The sequence below is a fragment of the Tachysurus vachellii genome, chromosome 20 (genome assembly GCF_030014155.1).
Source record: "Tachysurus vachellii isolate PV-2020 chromosome 20, HZAU_Pvac_v1, whole genome shotgun sequence".
Classification (NCBI taxonomy): domain Eukaryota; kingdom Metazoa; phylum Chordata; class Actinopteri; order Siluriformes; family Bagridae; genus Tachysurus; species Tachysurus vachellii.
Genome location: NC_083479.1, coordinates 19,009,714 through 19,030,476, shown reverse-complemented (window position 1 = coordinate 19,030,476; position 20,763 = coordinate 19,009,714). Strand labels below are relative to the sequence as shown.

The 20,763-nt window shown below is 39.7% G+C and overlaps 1 protein-coding gene across 2 annotated transcripts in view; it reads right to left on the bottom strand.

Moving 5' to 3' along the window:
• Positions 1-12,707, bottom strand: part of phf24 (PHD finger protein 24) — a 32,748-nt gene extending 20,041 nt beyond the window's left edge. The window contains exons 1-2 of one of the 2 annotated variants that reach the window (XM_060896322.1): positions 12,399-12,707; positions 1,582-1,973 (exon numbers count right to left, since the gene is read on the bottom strand). In XM_060896322.1, the coding sequence (XP_060752305.1) occupies positions 1,582-1,971 (390 nt within the window). In that variant the 5' untranslated portion in view covers positions 1,972-1,973; positions 12,399-12,707. The remainder of the gene's footprint in view (positions 1-1,581; positions 1,974-12,398) is intronic. The other variant, XM_060896321.1, reaches the window with a different exon arrangement.
• Positions 12,708-20,763: the final 8,056 nt, after the last annotated feature.

Here is a 20,763-nt window from a genome sequence, read left to right as displayed (position 1 = left end):
AACAAAGCCACACTGTGGAGAGTTCTCATCCACCACTGTGGAACAAGTGACCCTACTGCTGTCAGCCTTAATCAGCTGAATTAATTCAGCTCGGATCTGGACGCTAACAGAATTTGTCTCTTCTCTTCAGCTTTGAGATTTCTCGCCCAATTTGGGCCCCATGACAACCAACCCACCACAGGCCCGGTGCCAAATGCACCAATACAGTCACACAAACAGTGGCTCCCTTTGCTTATGGCTCCTTGAAGAAGTTCCGCCTTTAAAAACTGAGCCAGAATCAACATTCCTAATTCTCAAAGGCACACCATCAGCCTTTGACCCACAGCGTATCAGCACAATGTGTTTAGATAGATAGATAGATAGATAGATAGATAGATAGATAGATAGATAGATAGATGCACTTTATTGATAACTAATTTGTAAATCTTCTTTGTACTTGTGCCTACTTACATGACCTTTGTACTTCCACTAATTGACCAGCATATCAGAGGCCACACCTCCTTCACAATGGCTGACAGGAAAAACAAATCTGCCCCTTTCATAATGACTGACAACGAGGTCACGCCGCATGTACCTGTCACATCTGTCAATTACTGTGAAGAAGGTGTGGCTGACAGGTAAATAAGCCACGCCTCTTCCGTAATGACTGACAGATACAGAAGCCACACTTCCTTTACAATGGCTGACAGGTAAATAAGCCACGCATCTTTCATAATGACTGACAGATACAGAGGCCACACTTCCTTTACAATGGCTGACAGGTAAATAAGCCACGCCTCTTTCATAATGACTGATAGACACAGAGGCCATACCTTCTTTAATTGTATTGAAAGGCATTAAGGCTAAACCTTCTTCACACCGGCACTTTCCCTCCCAGTACATTGTTTAAGCAGTAAATCCATGTTGTAAATATTGAGGCTGGTGCAACATTTCCTACATTCTAAATAATAACAAAGTGAGTCTACATCTGTCTTCAGAAAGGACTCTCACACACTGATACACGCACATCGGTGTATTTGTTTGTTTAGAATAAAGGTCTGATGGACATTTTGTGCCTTTGAGCAATGATGGCTGAGTGTGTGGAGAAAGAGATGTCTCATTTGTAAAGGTGTGATATGAATCACCAGCTCTTGTCAGATACCTCGGCTGTGGACTTTGTGAACTAGATGACATTTATGCAGGTTAAGAGAGGCACGAGTCTGTCAGGAGTGTTTTGTGTGAAAAGGACGAGAGGAAATCTGTGATTGTTGCCATGGTTCCCTTTCCATATCGATAGGGCCTTTGTTTGGGTTGTGATATGCTAGAGACTAGGCCGTCTTATTAACAAAATATGTCCAAATGCAAAGTTGTTAATCGAGTTCTCTGTTTAAAAGCGCATGGGTTAGCTAGCAAAGCTGTTTTTTTCTGTCACTCTTGTGAGTGCAGCACAGCAAGAAAGAAAATATTTATAGAAAGTCTCTAATTTATGCTTATTCAACCATGAACTGGAGCCCTATAGCGTTACAAACTGTATAAAAGCTCACAGAAAATGATGCAAAGATATTATGTTGATCCAGAATGCTTTCATTTGTGCAGTCCTACCTGATCTCTCTGACCAAGCTCAATCTGTATGGGCTGATCGTCATTCGGCTGCCTCTTCGGTCTTATAAATGCTGGCGGTGTGAGCTGATGCACTTTATTTAACTCCTCAGGCTCTACTCCTTTCCCATCCCGTAAGCGTCCCCAAGCCTCCTGACTGGCTTTGTTCTCCTCTTTGGTTGGAGCTGTGGAAGGTCCGGGTTTCCCGTCCTCCTCTTTTCGTCCAGACTCATCAGACTCTGGGTGATTCTGAGCCTCATCTTTGTTGTCAGAGGTGTTTGGAGCCTGAGTGGCACTTGGCTGGTTCTTCAGACCATCGCGAAATGCTGAGACCACCACACTGCATTTCTGAACCTTCTCCACCTGCTGCTTCTTGGACATCAGAACGCCCATGGCTACAACACAAAGAAAGAGATGGCTTAGAGACACGGTACATGTAGATAGAGTAAAATGGGATTGGTTATCAGAGCTTTTATTCTTTCGTCAAAATTAATTACGTTTATAGTTGTAGTAGAAACCAGCATGTGAACTAAATAGTATGTTGTGTATTGTATGTGCTAGTGGAGATGTTCTTCAAAAGAAACAATCCCTAATAATTACAATTACCTGCTTCAGTAAAAACTGAATTGAGGAACGCAAATTCAACACAGAAAAGGCAGAAATATACTGTAATGATTCATTGTTGTACAAGAGACTGACATTGTTGTACTTGAGACATATAAAATACATGAGGTGGATTAGCATAATCCAATAGGCAAGCGGAAAACAAAAATGCCATCTTATCAATCATGTCTGGAAAAGAAAGGACACTGTTGTTGGCTTAGGAAATAGTATCTGTGGGATGAAAGTGAAACTAATTAATAAGATTGAAAACAAGAACCACTTGGTTTGAGACTCAACTCATTATTATCATCTGACCGATGCTACAACGGGTTTAGCTAGGTGAATTATTCATTATCCATGGATTAGTGTTGGAATGAATAGAATCTTCATTCATTCATTCATTCATTCATCTTCTACCACTTATCCGAACTACCTCGGGTCACGGGGAGCCTGTGCCTATCTCAGGCGTCATCGGGCATCGAGGCAGGATACACCCTGGACAGAGTGCCAACCCATCGCAGGGCACACACACTCATTCACTCACGCAATCACACACTACGGACAATTTTCCAGAGATGCCAGTCAACCTACCATGCATGTCTTTGGACCGGGGGAGGAAACCGGAGTACCCGGAGGAAACCCCCGAGGCACGGGGAGAACATGCAACTCCACACACACAAGGTGGAGGCGGGAATCGAACCCCCAATTCTGGAGGTGTGAGGCGAACGTGCTAACCACTAAGCCACCGTGCCTGCAAAATGGTACTGTATCAGTAAATTGAGGCTGAGATGAGAAGAAACTGCAACCTTATCTCTCACAAGTTAAAATTATTCACCTAGACACTTGAAAGGATTTTGAAGGTTTTAAGCCCATATTTCAACAGATCGCTGTTTCTAATGTGCTGCTGGTAATGAATGCTTGAAAGATCCTGTCCCTTTATCCTGCAGTTCCAAGAAACACCACATTAATATTGACATTTCCAAGCTATATACTGTAAGTAGCTACTTTTCACATCTTATGAGAGTTTCACTAGATCCGGCGTTCATGTAGTGGAGACTGGTACATAGACGTCTGGATGTTATCCTTCAAGTAAGGAAAAAAACACGTCTGGACACAGACTTGATATTATAGGACATTAATTACCTCTGTATAGTACCTCTGTAAGGTTGATTATTTTCTTATAACATACAGTATATTTTCTTGTCCGGAAGTATTTTATTCTTCTGATACTTATTCTTGGCAAAGCCAAAGTTTAAGCTAATATCTATCCCAGGAACACTGGGAGCAAATTAGGAATCCATTAGTAACTCATGATCAGGACCCAACCTGAGATGTGAGGTGGCGATCATTCTATATGAATAAAATATATACAAAATAATAATTGTTGTTATTTTAATGCTGGGTCTTTCACTCACTGTTGTCATGCTCTTCAGCACATGTTTCCAGACAGCTGAGGTCTACCATCATGTTGGTCAGACCTGCTATATCAGCTTTCTCCCTGTGGAAGGAGTCCTGGGGAGCAACTTTAATTACCAGCAAAGGTGGGAAAGCAGTGAGAAACTTCAAGACTGTGTGAGAGACCGTGATAGACAGCTCACTGCAGTAACTAATCCTCAACCTCAAAAAATCCACACATGCTTTCTTCCTCTGTGTCGGCTGCCGCACGATCAGATGTCAGGCTTTCAGACAACACAGAGGGAGGTGGTTTGAGCTGAAGCTTCTGAATTTATTTGCATCAGATCAAACTGTAAATGAGTTTTTTTTATAGGGTTTTGTAAAGAAAAAACAAGCCATCTGTTAAAAAATCAGAAAAAAAATTACAATAATGACAATGGAAGCAAGTACAACAGTAAAATAATTTAAATAAAATAAATCAGAGAAAAAGATATTAACTTAAACATCACAATGAAAATGAACAGTAAAACAAAACAAAATGAGAATGACATATTAAATGAAAATATTCACTCAAATTAGTAAAAAAAAAAACTATAAAAACAGAAGTGAAAACAGCTAAAATGACAATGACAACAATAAAATATCATAAAAAATACAAATAAAAAAAGAACAAAAAATGAAAAGAAAAAAACAATGGAAAAAAGAAGAGAAAATTACAATAACAATAATGACAATAAATCAAAAAGCTTAGATGAGAAAATAAAACAACTTAAAAAAAATAAAGGAAATGTATGCTGTGATCATAGTAAGTATAAAAAAATTGAAAGTATATAAACATTTCTATGACCAATAATATATCACGCTACACTTTCGCATATAAATTATTTGTAGGATAAATATATTTACTTCCTTTACTTCTTAATATTCTTTCCTGACGTTCTAAAGTGAATATTCTGCGTCTGAGCTATGGATCTTTAACCGGCAGATCTAATTGTTTTTGATGGAAACAATTATGCTAATAGATCCATCAGCATTATCAGGAAAACTGATGAAGAGGATTGAATAACATGCATTTGTTAACAAATCACTGCTTCCTCTGTGGAAATGGAGAGGATTTGAGGATTTCATGCTAGATACCAATGAATTTATCTGTAAATCATTAAGAAAAAAAAAAATATATGGTTTTCAGGAAATAACCATACAGTTTGAACAAAAGTAATGGCACACTGTTGCAAAAGTAATGGTCCTTTTGTTGCAAAAGGAAGAATTAATGTCCGTCTCTGATAACTGAAGCGTTGCAATGGCTGAGCTGCTTTACTAGTAGATTAAGCACATACAGCACTTAGGAAGCGTACTGTTACCATTTATTCACCAATTTGTCCTTTTCAGCTCTTTGTGAGCTTTGAATTTTATGGTGGTCAATTTTGTGGCTGTGAAGTGCTGTGAAGATGCTTGGAAATGTATAGCTATTTGTTATTTATTAACATAAATATGTTTTGCATTTATTCATTCAGTCATTTTCTACGGCTTATCCAAACTTCTCGGGTCATGGGGAGCCTGTGCCTATCTCAGGCGTCATCGGGCATCAAGGCAGGATACACCCTGGATTGAGTGCCAACCCATCGCAGGGCATACACACTCTCTCATTCACTCACACACTATGGACAATTTTCCAGAGATGCCAATCAACCTACCATGCATGTCTTTGGACCGGGGGAGGAAACCGGAGTACCCGGAGGAAACCCCCGAGGCACGGGGAGAACATGCAAACTCCACACACACACAAGGCGGAGGCGGGAATCTAACCCCCAACCCTGGAGGTGTGAGGCGAACGTGCTAACCACTAAGCCACCGTGCCCTTTACTAAGATGAGCTGTCTCTAAGATAAGATTCACAATTTCACCATGCATGGTCAAAAATAATTCATGCATTAATGGAAATAAATTCTGTTACTTCACTTACTCGTGGGTTCCATACAAATCTTTGAAAAAAGGCAAATTTCAGACATTAAACATGTCTCAGCTGAACAATTACATTTATAACAATGTTTTTTTTAACTACGTCTTTAACAAGAAAAAGTAATAAATTATTCATTTTCCCCAAACCCCCTGTGTCAGACCAGTCAGCTCTTGGAGCAACCAGAGTGTTCTGAAAATTTAAACGCCTCCGGATTATAAAAAGCATTGCGTAGGAGGGTATCAGGGATGACAACCTTAAAGCAAAGTTTGACATGAGTGACTGCTGTTAGTGCCTTAGTAACTTAGCTATACATCTACTCATATGTTTGGAGACAAATTAAAAACAGGTCTCTGTTTTCTTTCCAAGAAAATAAGCATTATGTAATAATAGCTGATACTGAAAGGTCATAGAAGGAGAGAAACTTTCCTGATAACTCAATTATGGTCAGTTATGATAATCTGTGCATTGGCCTTAAAATGTATAATATAGTTAAACTGCTTTAGAACAGCTTGTCTCAGCTAAATGTTGGCTCTCCAAATCCATACAGAGGTCACTGTATTAGTAATATCTACTGTTATTGCTAATGTAGTCTTTTATTTTAGAAAGATTATGAAATGAATTTTTCCTTTGGCAGAAGCAGGGAAGCATTGGTTCTGGGAATTCTAGTGAAAGAGGCATGGACTCTACATATGTTAGTGCCAGTGGAGGAGGCGTGACCCATGTGCTTGTTACATCTAACTAAGGAACCCATGTGGATCTACGTGGAGCGTGGGTTTAAATGTCTGTGAAGAAGGTGTACTTTATGTGTCCATCGGTTCCTGTGAAGAAAGCGTGGCCTCTGGGTTTGGTAATTCCAATAAAGGAGGCATTGTTTCTCTGAAAATTAGTTACAAATCAGGAGGTGTGGCTTCTGTTCCTGTTTGTTACAAATCAGGAGGTGTGGCTTCTGTTCCTGTTTGTTACAAATCAGGAGGTGTGGCTTCTGTTCCTGTTTGTTACAAATCAGGAGGTGTGGCCTCTGTTCCTGTTTGTTACAAATCAGGAGGTGTGGCCTCTGTTCCTGTTTGTTACAAATCAGGAGGTGTGGCCTCTGTTCCTGTTTGTTACAATGCAGGAGGTGTGGCTTCTGTTCCTGTTTGTTACAATGCAGGAGGTGTGGCTTCTGTTCCTGTTTGTTACAATGCAGGAGGTGTGGCTTCTGTTCCTGTTTGTTACAATGCAGGAGGTGTGGCTTCTGTTCCTGTTTGTTACAATGCAGGAGGTGTGGCTTCTGTTCCTGTTTGTTACAATGCAGGAGGTGTGGCTTCTGTTCCTGTTTGTTACAATGCAGGAGGTGTGGCCTCTGTTCCTGTTTGTTACAATGCAGGAGGTGTGGCTTCTGTTCCTGTTTGTTACAATGCAGGAGGTGTGGCCTCTGTTCCTGTTTGTTACAATGCAGGAGGTGTGGCTTCTGTTCCTGTTTGTTACAATGCAGGTGGTGTGGCCTCTGTTATTGTTTGTTAAAATGTAGGAGGTGTGGCCTATGTTCCTGTTTGTAACAATGCAGGAGGTGTGGCCTCTGTTCCACTGTTTGTTACAATGCAGGGGGTGTGGCCTCTGTTATTGTTTTGTTAGAATGTAGGAGGTGTGGCCTAGGTTCCTGTTTGTAACAACGCAGGAGGTGTGGCCTCTGTTCCACTGTTTGTTACAATGCAGGAGGTGTGGCCTGTTATTGTTTGTTACAATGCAGGGGGTGTGGCCTCTGTTCCTGTTTGTAACAATGCAGGAGTTGTGGCGTCTTTCTTGTTAGTCCCAGTGAGGCCATCTCTACATATGTTAGTGTGGCCATCTATTTCTGTTATTTGTTTCAATTAACAATGGAATGTTTAATGATTGTGTTATAAAAATAGTTCTAAATTGTTGCACTGAAACACTGGATCATTAATAATCATTTAAATGTATCATTATTGTTTAGAAGTAAGGGTATGTGTTAGTACCTTTGCAGTGAAATGAATATAATTGAAATTTATAAGTATTTCTCATGAGGCCATTGTTCACTAGTTTGTCATCGTGATCAACACTCTGCCTTACTGTATTCTGAATTTTTTTTTCTTTTACAGTCTTCATTGTAATTTTATCTTGCGCAGGTTTGCTTTTCCAGTTCTGACTGGAATCCCAACTAGCTCTGCCTTTCATTCCTCACTCCTGTAGGGAATTTCTCTGTAAATGAGGCAGCTACAAAGCTTTTATTCTCTCCATGGGAACGGCTCACCATTGATTTGAGTCCCTGCAGCACACGGACCAAAAGCCCTGGAACTAATCTCGCTAACGAGTTCACTAAGGCCACCTTCTGCCTGTGCACCCACAGAATCACAAACAGTCACCCAACCCACTCAGCCAAACAAAAATAATGACAGGGACAAGCAAAGATGGAGCTTTTGTAAAATGTATCTTTTGCCATGTGTAGAATGTAAGAGCAAGTCTGTTCTATCACCAAGGACCACAAATAATAAACGTCTCCAACATGTAGATGGAATTTCTGGCAGGCAGCTCATAGGGAAAGAGGGTCTCTTTTGGGAACGTGTAGGAATTTGAATTTAAATAACTGTAGAGATTGAAGGACATGGAAGAAGAGCCCCCATGCTAGGATTTAAATCCTGCCAGGCAGAAAACAGAACAGCATGTGTTAAGACGTTGTGAAGCACAGAAGATCAAATTAACATTCTGTACTTTAGAATTAACCCACTTTTAGTATTCATGCTCTTTCCACCGATATTTATTTTCCCACCAATTATTAATTCCCCTAAAGATAAGGTTGGAGAATCAGAGTGATCATCACTGTCACTAAAACAAATTCGTCGCATGTGAAAACAAACCTGGCAATAACGTTCTTTCTGATTCTGATTCTGATTCCGAAAGACAGGTGAAAAAGCAGTGGTGCTAAATAGGCATGACATGCAAGGAAAGGTGTCTCCTAAAACAAGGTCATAGAAGAAGCATTGCATTAAAGTCAGGACACATGCACTGGCACAGGAACACAGCCAACACTAATGAGCACTGCAGAGCCAATAGACATCCCAAGGAACCGCATTTCCACTTTAAAACGTTCGTCTTGGACGTTACAGGATCCTTAAGGATTAGTAATTTTAACAGAGCTATAAAGAAAGGTCAGAGACGAGCACAATCTCAATAAACCACGCAATGAAAATGGATAATCAAATAGAGTAAAGGTCAATAGCTACAGCTTTCAGCGCAGATGCTCATGTGAATTTTAGCAAAATGGATACCTTAAAGTTAAACAACATTTCTCATTATCTTGCACTAATGTTTTCAGTTTTAAAGTATTCAGAACAGAGGATGAAAGAGATAGATGGGGTAGAATGACTGCTATGTTGTGCAACATCAAATATACCTGAAGTAATATAAAAAAAAAACGTACGATGTATCTTTTTTGTGAAATACAAAAAATCAATTTAACGTCTTAATCTCTATAATTTGTCACTTTAAACTACAGTACCTGGTCTTTATGTTTGATATGTTGTAGATTTGATTCTAGTGCTAGGAGTTAAACATTCATTACAGACAAAGTGGAACAAGATAGATAGATAGATGGATGGATGGACGGACGGACGGACGGACGGACGGACAGACAGGTAGATAGATAGATAGATAGATAGATAGATAGATAGATAGATAGATAGATAGATAGATAGATAGATAGACGAACGGACGGATGGACAGGTAGATAGATAGATAGATAGATAGATAGATAGATAGATAGATAGATAGATAGATAGATAGATAGATAGATAGATAGATAGATAAGATGGGAGAAATAAAAAACCCTTAAGTATTCCTTTAACTAATTTGTGATCTAATTGTGTACATATTCACATGTCCAAAAGCTCTAGCCTTAATACAACACTTCCTTCTTGTATTGTATGTCACATACCACAACCACAACTCCCATTCCTAATCCAATCCAGATATTACAACTCTCTAACTCACCTGAACACTAAAGCTTCCTGTTTTTAGTGTATTACTTTTATTACTTGCATTTAGTCCCCTAGTGCTCTAGTGGCGGTCAGGATAACTGGGGGTTTTAAGGGATTAACTCCAAGCCCAGATCAAATGGGAGCATCAGGATCGGCATCTGGTTTAATACCTTTCAAGTTCAATTCAAGTTTATTTGTATAGTGCTTTTTACAATGGACATTGTCTCAAAGCAGCTTTACAGAACATAAACATAGAGCAGAAGGTAAACATAAGGAGAAGTATAAAGAATTAATATAATAAAAACTCAAGATATATATAGTTCACAGTATGTATGTATGTATGTATGTATGTACAGTATGTATGTATGTATGTATGTATGTATGTATGTATGTATGTATGTACAGTATGTATGTATGTATATGTGTTTATCCCCAATGAGCAAGTCTGAGGTGACTCAGGCAGCAGTGGCAAGGAAAAACTCCCTTAAATTGGTAAGGAAGAAACCTTGAGAGGAACCAGACTCAAAGGGGAACCTCATCCTCATATGGGTGACACTAGAGGGTGTGATTACAAATATACAGTCACACAAATGCTGTATTGGTGTAAGGATCACATGGAGTTCAGATCTCCTCTTAGTATCACAGAGTCCAACTGGAGCTGGTAGATCTGTAGATGTCTCAGGATTCTCACAGAGTCGGCCTCATCTCAGTGGAGGTCCGAGATCTTCATCGCATGTCCCTGTCCCAAATAAAATGCAGAATGGATGATCTGCTGTAACGAGCATCCATTCATCCACACTTCATGAGAGTATCAAGGAAAATGAAAGTTATTAAAGTGACTTAATGAAGTCTGTAATCACTCTTGGCTCCAAATAGGAAACTTTCACTTCAATTTCAATCTGTACAGCACTTCTAAAATTGTCCCAAAGATTTAATTGAGATTTCGAATGAATAAGCCAAAGGAACCAGTCTCTCCTTTGGCTTATTCATCCGGAAAAACAGACTAAGAGGAAGAAAGAAACCTTGAGGATGTTCAGTGTGAGCAGATTGTGTATAAGAGTCTGAGATTCTTAGATTTGTTTCCTGGGAACTTTCATTCATTCATTCATTCTCTACCGCTTATCCGAACTACCTCGGGTCACGGGGAGCCTGTGCCTATCTCAGGCGTCATCGGGCATCAAGGCAGGATACACCCTGGATGGAGAGCCAACCCAACGCTGGACACACACACACACTCATTCACTCACGCAATCACACACTATGGACAATTTTCCAGAGATGCCAATCAACCTACCATGCATGTCTTTGGACCGGGGAGGAAACCGGAGTACCCGGAGGAAACCCCCGAGGCACGGGGAGAACATGCAAACTCCACACACACAAGTCGGAGGCGGGAATCGAACCCCCGACCCTGGAGGTGTGAGGCCAACGTGCTAACCACTAAGCCACCGTGCCCCCCTTGGGAACTTTGAATAAACAAAAATATTTTTTATTGCTTATTGCTGTTACGGAGTATTTTTCACCTTTGAAGCTATATAATGTTAAGGATCACTGAAAAACCCTTAAATCTGCACAATATGCACATTCCCAGGATAAAGAAACACTAAGATAAAGTTTACTTAAAGGAAGCATCCCAACAACAAGGAAATTTATTTCTGATAGAGCAACAGAATCCTCAGGCGGAATTTGAGTCAAACTATTTAATATTTAAAGTCTTAAAAACCCAACAGAAAAGGCAGTCATTTATGAATAAAGCACAAAAATGTTTGCCTCAGGAATGTTGAAATGAAAAGGTTTCGACGGTACCAACGGGATCAGTTTTACATTAGTAAATAAATAAGTAAAGGTCAATAGAATATCCTTAAAAGTACCAGCCAATTGACGAGGAAAAGTACAGGTCGGTACAAATTTGTTTCTGAGTTTCTGCAAGCGTGTATGACCGTTCACTTATTTAAGATAAGCTACAAACATAACTTCTCATGGAGAAACATTATACAGAGGTAACAGGTGAACTTCAGTTCTGAGAGTGTCGTATACGGCAACGGAAAAAAAAAAGCTGTCATGTAGGAATAAAGCTGTTTAAGGAAATATCTTAGGACAAACCAGGCTGGAAACCAAAGTTAAGGTCCTAAAGGCTACAGATCATAGTATGTACCTTCACTCACCTTTAAATTTGATCTTGAACGATGTGAGACTTTGATGGGCCTCTGATGTTCCTTTACAGGTTTATTCTTGTTTTAAAAATAAAAATACTTCACATCCTTCTTCCCAGGTTAAAAGTGTACCACTCCACACACCCCCAAGCGACAAGGAAAAGTACCCTTTGGTACCATTTTATCCCTGAGAGTGTACAGGCATATCCATAGGCAAGACGTAGTGATTCTTGAAATACGTCAGAGGTGATGCAGGAATAATTTAAAGAAGGCTGATTTGATACACTCAGCTCCGCAGTGCCGATTTTACTGCTAATACACAGAATCACACACACACACACACTCACACACACACTCGCAAACAGATCTGAAAATGAACCATACATCCGCGTGCATCATTTTATGCATGCATAAAAATAAAAAATCATGAAATGCATGCATGTTTAAACTCGGCGTGATTTGTTTTATTTGTATTTGTTTCTTTATTGTAACTAATGAGGCTGATGAACGAACTAAATCGTATCCACACCCTCGCGCGAGCGCTGACCCAAATACACCACACGCGCGCGTCGTAATCAATAAAACGTGATCAGCCCCGATTGCGCGAGAGCTCGGGACAAAGTGAAACTCCGTTGCACGGCCATTCGATAAAAATAAATAACGATAATAAGAAGAATAATAAGAATAAATAAAAGTAGATGAAAGAAGAATAGCTCGAGGAGAAACGGGAACGTACCTGTGTTGAGACTCAAATGCACTCCGTTTGCACTTTGTCGCTTCCTTTTACTATGCACTGCAGCCCGGCATGTCAGTGCTCTGCTCAAAAGTGTGTGTGTGTGTGTGTGTGTGTGTGTGTGTGTGTGTGTGTGTGTGTGTGTGTGTGTGTGTGTGTGTGTGTGTGTGAAATCGTGACGCTAAGGGTGGAGAGTGAGTGGAGAGTGGACAGCTCCGGTACTGAAGTCCTCCAGGTCTCTGCTTAGGTGATGCAAAGCGACGCAAGATTAAAAGTTGAATGAAAGGAGGATGCACTCGCACGTCACTGGGTGCAGAAGCTCCTCAGAGTCGCTAATGGGGGAGGAAAAAAACTGACAACATCCTGCACACGGAGGCTCTGCATTGGTCCGGCTGAACTGGACCAATAAGATCCGAGTGAGACTGCAAAGACGTCAAATACATCAGCAGCTTCCTGAGGCGTGGAGAGTGGAGCTAGTGTCTGTCTCTTCATTGTGTGTAAACATAAGCATTATAATCATCATCATGTCAAAAAGCGTGCACACACACACACACACACACACACACACACACACACACACACACACACACACATACATCAGCCTTAATGGAGTTCACTGTGGATTTGTGGATTGTAACAACATGATAATGAATTCTAATCATTTTGTTTGTTTATATAAGGGTTATGTAATGCAACACTGCACAATAATGCATACTACTACTATTACTGATAATAATAATAATAATAATAATAATAATAATAATAATAATAATAATAATAATAAACATGTCAACAATAAGGGTTAGCAGCACAATAACAACAAATAGCAACAATCTATGATAAACAAAACAATGAGGGAAAGCGGGGAGGAGGATGGAGAGAAGAAAAAGAAAAAGATGATGATGACGAGGATGATGATGAAGATGAAGATGATGAAGTGAAGAATATATTGACAAAGAACTGAAGAATAAAGAAGAAAGAAGAAGAAAAAGAAAATGATTATGATGATTAAAGAAAATATTGAGAAAGAGTGGAAACATTTTATAAATAATACAAAGAAGAAGAAGAAGAAAAAGAAGAAAATCATAATAATAATAATAATAAAATAGAATGAAGAATTAAAAATAGAATAAAGAAAAAACAATAATTGTTGTTGATGCTGATGCTGATGATGACGACGACGATAACAATGAAGAACTGATTAAGGAAGAAAGAGGAGGAAATAAGAAAATGATGGTGATGCTGATGATAATGATATAAACCCAGCGAGAGGGAGAAGATAATAAGAGGATTGTGATTATGACAAACCATGATGATGATGATGATGATGATGATGACTATGACGGAGAAGAATAAAAAAAAAAAAAAAATATGATGATGCTCCTTTTAGTGATCATCTTGGTGAAGGGAATGATAAGACAAAGCAGAAAAATGTGATGACATCATGACAGAAAGAGGAGAAGTAAGATAGGTGACAGACCTGAGTAAAACTCTGTACTCACTTCTGAAGCCTCTCAGCTTCACTTCGCTTTGATCTTCTTCATCTAGACTCATAACAGAGTTATGCAGGCGTATCATTATCTTAAGGCTCAGTATACATTAGCGTTTGGATAAAACTCCCGACTGTTAGAGATCCTGCAGTGATGTGGAACCCAGTGGAGCAGATTAAATGTAATGATCTTTCATTTATAAACACTAGTGTTACATTAGCCCTCTGTTCAAAGCTACCTTTATAATCCACCTGTATGAAATCCCAGCATGACTATAACAGACAGGAGCCACGGTTCAGGCAGTAATTATATCTAAACGCTCCTTTATTAACGTTCTTTCATGAACTATGAGTCATAAGATACCATAAACAAATTCCAAAATGTATTCTTACATTTGAAAATACAACATAAACAGAAATTAGAAAGAAGGAAACCTGGATACTATCCAAAGAGTAGAATTCACAAAGAACGTATGAAGAAAATTGTGTTAACAAGATGCTAGGCTAATGATGAAAGACAGTAAGAAGTATAGGAAACATTCAAAAAAGCAGGATTCAGGACAATTTTATGACTAAAAGTAGCCAAATCGATATATCTAATGGTTTGTGGACAATGAGCCATCATAACCCATATGTGGTTCTTCCCCAAACTGTTACTATAAATGTAATTGCAAGCATACGACTATATAAGAATTATTTACATACATTTACGGCATTTTGCAGACGCTGTTATCCAGAGCGACTTACATTTATCTCATTTATACAGCTGAGCAGTTGAAGGTTAAGGGCCTTGCTCAGGGGCCCAGGAATGACAGCTTGGTGGTCCTGGGATTTGAACTCATGACCTCCCGATCAGTAGTCCAACACCTTAACCACTGAGCTACCACATCCCCCTTCTCTGTAACTAAAAGGCCCAGACTTGTCCCAGATAACATGGTTTGCAATATTTGGTGTGGAAAAACTGACCTCACTGACCTTTGGTGTGGAAAAACGTGAGTGGCTCTGACCTCAACCCCAACTGACTGCACCTCAGGCTTCATCACTCAAAATCAGAGCCTGACCTCACTCATGCTCTTACGGCTAAATGATCGCAGTACATTTGCAGCATTTGGCAAATGCCCTTATCCTGTCTTACATTTATCTTATTAATACTACAGAGCTGTTGAGGATTAAGGGCCCAGCAGTGGCAGCTTGGTAGTCCTGGGATTTGAGCTCACAACCTTATGATCAGTAGTCCAAAAACTCAAACACTGAGCTACCACTTCATTTGTGAACGATCACAAATACCCACAGCCACTGTGTACTTTCTAGTGGTAAGCCTTCCCAGAAGAGTTCAAGTGATAACTTGAGCGATAAAGTGTATATAAAGTGATATGGGTGTAATGTTTGGGTGTCAAACCATCACAAATCTTGATTTTCTAGAAATTTCAACCAGGAATTCAGACAGAATGTAAGAAGAAGTAAAATACGATGAGTCAATATAGAACGCATATACGTAACTTCTGGAGTAAATTGTAATGAAATGTTCAGCATATAAGTAAGCAGAGTTAAGTAACATTTAAGGTTTTTTTTTTTTAAATATGGATAATCTAAAAAATCTAGTAAATAGATAGACCAAAAACAAGCCTTGGACACAGTGAAATAATGCATGATAAGTTGTCTAAACTAGTTCAGGAAGTTACACAGAAAAGATGAGCACAATCGGGCAACAAACAACTGAAACTTTGAGGTAGTGTCTAGAACAGAAACCAAAATAAACATGAACAGAACCGCGACATGAAGGAGGACAATATGGTAGTGTTGTCACTGCTCTCCATTAGGACCTCATGTTACAGGTTTCAGCTGATTTCACGTTGAGATGACATTTGGCTGGCTTCCACGAACAACATGATGTAATTGAAGTGCAAATGGATGATGTTTTTTAGGCTTCGCCTACTTTGTTGCAAACACGGGAGCTATGCGAAAACCGTGGACAAACACACTGCATGACTCAGCTTGTGATTTATGGTATTGGCATGGTTTAGGTTTAGCAGACAAGCTTTTATCCTTTAGTTATGAAAATGATCATGAAACGTTAATAGCTGCAGCTGCAGTACTGGAGATAATACTGGAGAATCTAACGGTCGACATGAAGCCAAAGAGAATATACAAGCTTCATCGTTGGTCACTGCCAACCCCACATTAAGTATCCTGAGACCTTATAAAGGAATTGTTTTTTTTGTTTTATTTACCATGCATTTTATCAGAATGTGGTGATCTCATTAACTAATTCGACTCCTGATGCTTTCTTCTCTATATGTCAAGAATATAAAATAATAATAAATAATGCATGAAAACCAAACCAAGAGATTGACCAAACAAAACTTCACCATTGTGTTGTGAACAGTTATTGTCCCTGAACAGCGGTCGAGCTCAGTACTGTCTCACAAAATGATAAAAAAAAGGGTGCAGTCGTGCTACCTCCATCACCATTAGCGGCCCATCAGCAGAGCAGTGCGTCCTCCATTAGTGCTCATTTGGCCAAACCCAGGGGAGGAGGCGAGCACATCAAGCCTGCTGGCCAAGCCATGATGAATACGCGAGTCTCGGTGCCAGACGCACAGCACTTATAAGCAAGCAGGCATTATTCCCGGTGCCAGGGTCTGTATGCCATCATACCGTATGATGCTCAAATGTATTTTTTTTTAAGGAAATGAAATTTTCTCTTTCATCCATATCCAAATATGAAATTTGAGGGCATACTTCAGCTAGTAATAACATCCATTCTTTGTTGTAAGCTGCCATTTCCCCTCTCAAAGGCAGTCGTTAGATCATTTTAAGTGCTCACAGCATTTTCTGAATAAGCTTCCTTTAATTTTCTATTGTGCACATGTTGACAGAGTCATGATAATGGAGAGCACTTTAAATCCCCCATCTAAAGGCAGTATTTAAAAATACTCCTAAGGGAAAAACAAGCTAATATCTTTCAACCGTACATGATTGTCAATCATTTTGCCATCTAATGGTATCTACGTTCAATCTTGGACCTCATTGACGTCCAAATTCGTTGTTCCAAGGATGATTTGCAGTGTTCTTGGAAATCTTCACTTCATGCTTCATCTTTATTATAACCTACACTGGTATTTCTTGTGCTTCTTGGATTTTTGTCACATACTGTATACATTACAGCAAATCTTTCTTCACATATTTTAAATGTGGTGATTGGGGTCAATAAAAAACATTACTCTGAGTACATGACATTTTTCTGAGGCAGTTGGTGCAGCTGTAAAGAAATCACACTTCTTTACAGTTTCTTTAAAGGAGCAGTGGAGGCTCAAGTTATTAAGTCTCTGGGTTGTTGATCGGAGGATCGGGGTTCAGGATTCATGCCCCAGCACTGCCAAGCTGCCTCTGTTGGCCCTGACCCCCAACTTCCACCAAAGTTGATATATGCAAAGAAAGAATTTTACTGTGCTGTATTGTATTTATGAGAAAATTACCCCAGAAAAACACATAAACCCCACCCTTCATTAGAGTTTTTACTTCTGTAACAATGCTAGTGCATCATATAGCACATATTATCAGGAGGTGTAATGGGATTTGCATTAGAGATCTGGATTTCATCACACACACACACACACACACACACACACACATTTATTGCACATGGTCATTAGGGTTGGTAATTGGATCAGCCATATTGTATGTACGTCTCTTTGCGTGTCTTTGTGTCGCCTGAACAGATATGATGAGCCTTAATGGTTTTAAATGTTGTGTTAATGTTTTCCCCACCATTCAAACTCTTCCCACAACTACCTTTGATCCTTAACAGGGAATTATGTACAGGTAATGTGTTATGAAATAACTTCCATAAATGCGTAAAGGGTTGTTTTGTCCCTGGTTGTCATGGGTGATAAAGCCGAGATTCACTTTTAGATTGTTCTAGGTATATAATTAGTTATTCCTTGCCTAAAGATGGTAATTTAAAAAGAAATAAAGTTCAAAATGTACAATAATGTACAAAACATGTATGTAATTTTTTTTTCTGCCCAATTCTCATTGGCCACGTTGGGTACATAAAATTATGAAATTAAACCAGTTCAGATGGAGGGTCTGCTATCTAGTGTACACTTTTCTGGCTTCTGGATCTTGAAGCATAGAATATGTGCACATGTTTAATTCAAATTCAAATGCAAATTGAATTTATTTGTATAGCGCTTTTAAAAATTCACATTGTCTCAAAGCAGCTTTACAAAAGTATAGAAAACCAGATTATATAGCTGACTGACGCAACAAAGGCATGACAGTGGTCCGTGGGGCCCCGTTCACAACAATCCCATGAGACACTGGCTGACCATGCAGATCAATCCCTGGCAGGGTGACCAGCAGGCGATGAGACTCCAATCAAGGGTAGAACGTCAGGATTGAAGAAGTAGCTCCATAAGAAGAGATGATCAGACTAAGAACTCAGAACACTGGGAGCTCGGGGGTAGCATGTACAGCTCGAGAGAGAGAGAGAGAGAGAGAGAGAGAGAGAGAGAGAGAGAGAGAGAGGGGAGAAAATTGTTAGATATGATTGCAATCAGGTGATGGACAATGTAAATTATGTGCAAAGTGCAGACAGGGAATCCAGCAAGCCTTGACTAGCTATGACACCCTAACTAAAAGGCTAGAGCCAGAAAGTAACACATACATAGGGCTTCCTGGGACTAAAGCGTCCCACCACTCCACAGTCTGCAAACCTGAGCGAATTGCGAGGGTGGTAAGGAGACAACATCCAGACATCCCAGTTCACCAAACACTCTATGTCCACGAACCCTCCAGATCTGCTCCTTTACCTAAGACTAAACAAATATGTTTTTAGCTTGGACCTAAACACTTAGACTTTTTCTGAGTCCCGAACACTAACTTGAAGTCTGTTCCATAACTGTGGAGCTCTGTTAGAAAAAGCTCTGTCCCCTGCTGTAGCCTTTTGTACTTGAGGTACTACAAAAGCCTGCACCTTTTAATCAATGTAGGCATGACTGATCATGAAAAAACAAAAGATCACTCAGGTACTGTGGTTCGAGACCATTAAGTGCTTTATAAGTTAGGGATAGGGGTGATATGTACAGTATCTTCTGGTTCTAGTTAGGACTCTAGCTGCTGTGTTCTGGACATACTGGAGCTTGTTTATGCTCCTACTGGAATATCCAGACAGTAAAGCATTACAATAATCCAACCTAGAGGTAACAAATGCATGAACTAGTGTTTGTGCATCATGAAATTACATCATATTTCTTATCGGCAATATTTCTGAGAAGAAAGAAGGCTACCCTTGTGATATTATTTATGTAAGCTTCAAATGAGAGACCAGTATCAATAATCACACCAAGGTCTTTTACTGCTGCACATGATGTAATAGAAAGACCATCCAGAGTAACTCTGTAATCAGAAAGCTTACTTCTGGCTGCCTGTGTACAAGTCCTAGTACAAGCACTTCTGTCTTCAGAGTCAAGCAGGAGGACATTAGTAAGCATCCACTGTCTAATGTCCTTCACACAATCTTTAATCTTATTAAGCTGGTAACTCACATCTGACGTAGCTGAAACATATAGCTATGTGTCATCAGCATTACAGTGGAAGCCAATACCATGTTTACGATTAATTGCACCAAGCGGTAGCATATATAGGGAGAAAAGCACTGGGCCGAAAACAAAAACCTGCGGAACACCGAACACTACCTTAGTTTGTTTAGAGTAGTCACCTTTTAGATCTACGAACTGATAGCAATCCGTCAAATAAGACCTGAGCCAGGGGTGGGCTGTCCCTTTAACACCAGCAACATGTTCTAGCCTATTAAGTAAAATAGCATGGTCAATGGTATCAACTGCTCAGCTGCACTAAGATCAACCCCAGCAAACCTTGTGCAACACCAGCAAAGAGACACAACCCTGATCGTTTAAGCTTCAGTATAGTGTGTAAACATTTCAGGATATAACCATCCCAAAAACAAATTTATATAAACACAAAACAGAAGACAGGTCACTAAAAAGGTCACTGAATTCACTGAAAGATGGGGCAACAAAATGTGTTAAGAGCAAACTATTTGGCCAAATGCTGGCATGGAAGTAAAAATGCATAGCATATGTTCATAATAATTATAGAAGTTGAAACCAATACAAATTGAAAACAAATACTTTTTTTGAAATTATCCTATTCTTTTTTTCTCAGAATGTAATCAAACAGCTACGACATGTCATACTTTCACAGTGGAGCTTTTTAGCGCCCTGACACAGCGAACGTTTTGGAGTCAGAATCATATTTAAACATGATTAAAGAGTTTTGTGGGGGGTACGGTGGCTTAGTGGTTAGCACGTTCGCCTCACACCTCCGGGTTGGGGGTTCGATTCCCGCCTCCGCCTTGTGTGTGTGGAGTTTGCATGTTCTCCCCATGCCTCGGGGGTTTCCTCCGGGTACTCCGGTTCCCTCCCCCGGTCCAAAGACATGCATGGTAGATTGATTGGCATCTCTGGAAAATTGTCCATAGTGTGTGATTGCGTGAGTGAATGAGAGTGTGTGTGTGTGCCCTGTGATGGGTTGGCACTCCGTCCAGGGTGTATCCTGCCTTGATGCCCGATGACGCCTGAGATAGGCACAGGCTCCCCGTGACCTGAGGTAGTTCAGATAAGTGGTAGAAAATGAATGAGAGAGAGTGAGTAAAGAGTTTTGCTTTAAAAAAGCTTTGTCTTTAATTCATCTGCCATGCTATAAACTTTTCTAAAGTTCTATAAAGTTTTTTTTTTTACATCTATTAATGTAAACACGAGGTTCGCTAGCTATGGCAGTTAGCAACGGCTAGCTACGTACAATAATGTGAGACTGCACCTACGTACTGTATAACATCTAAATAACTCTCTA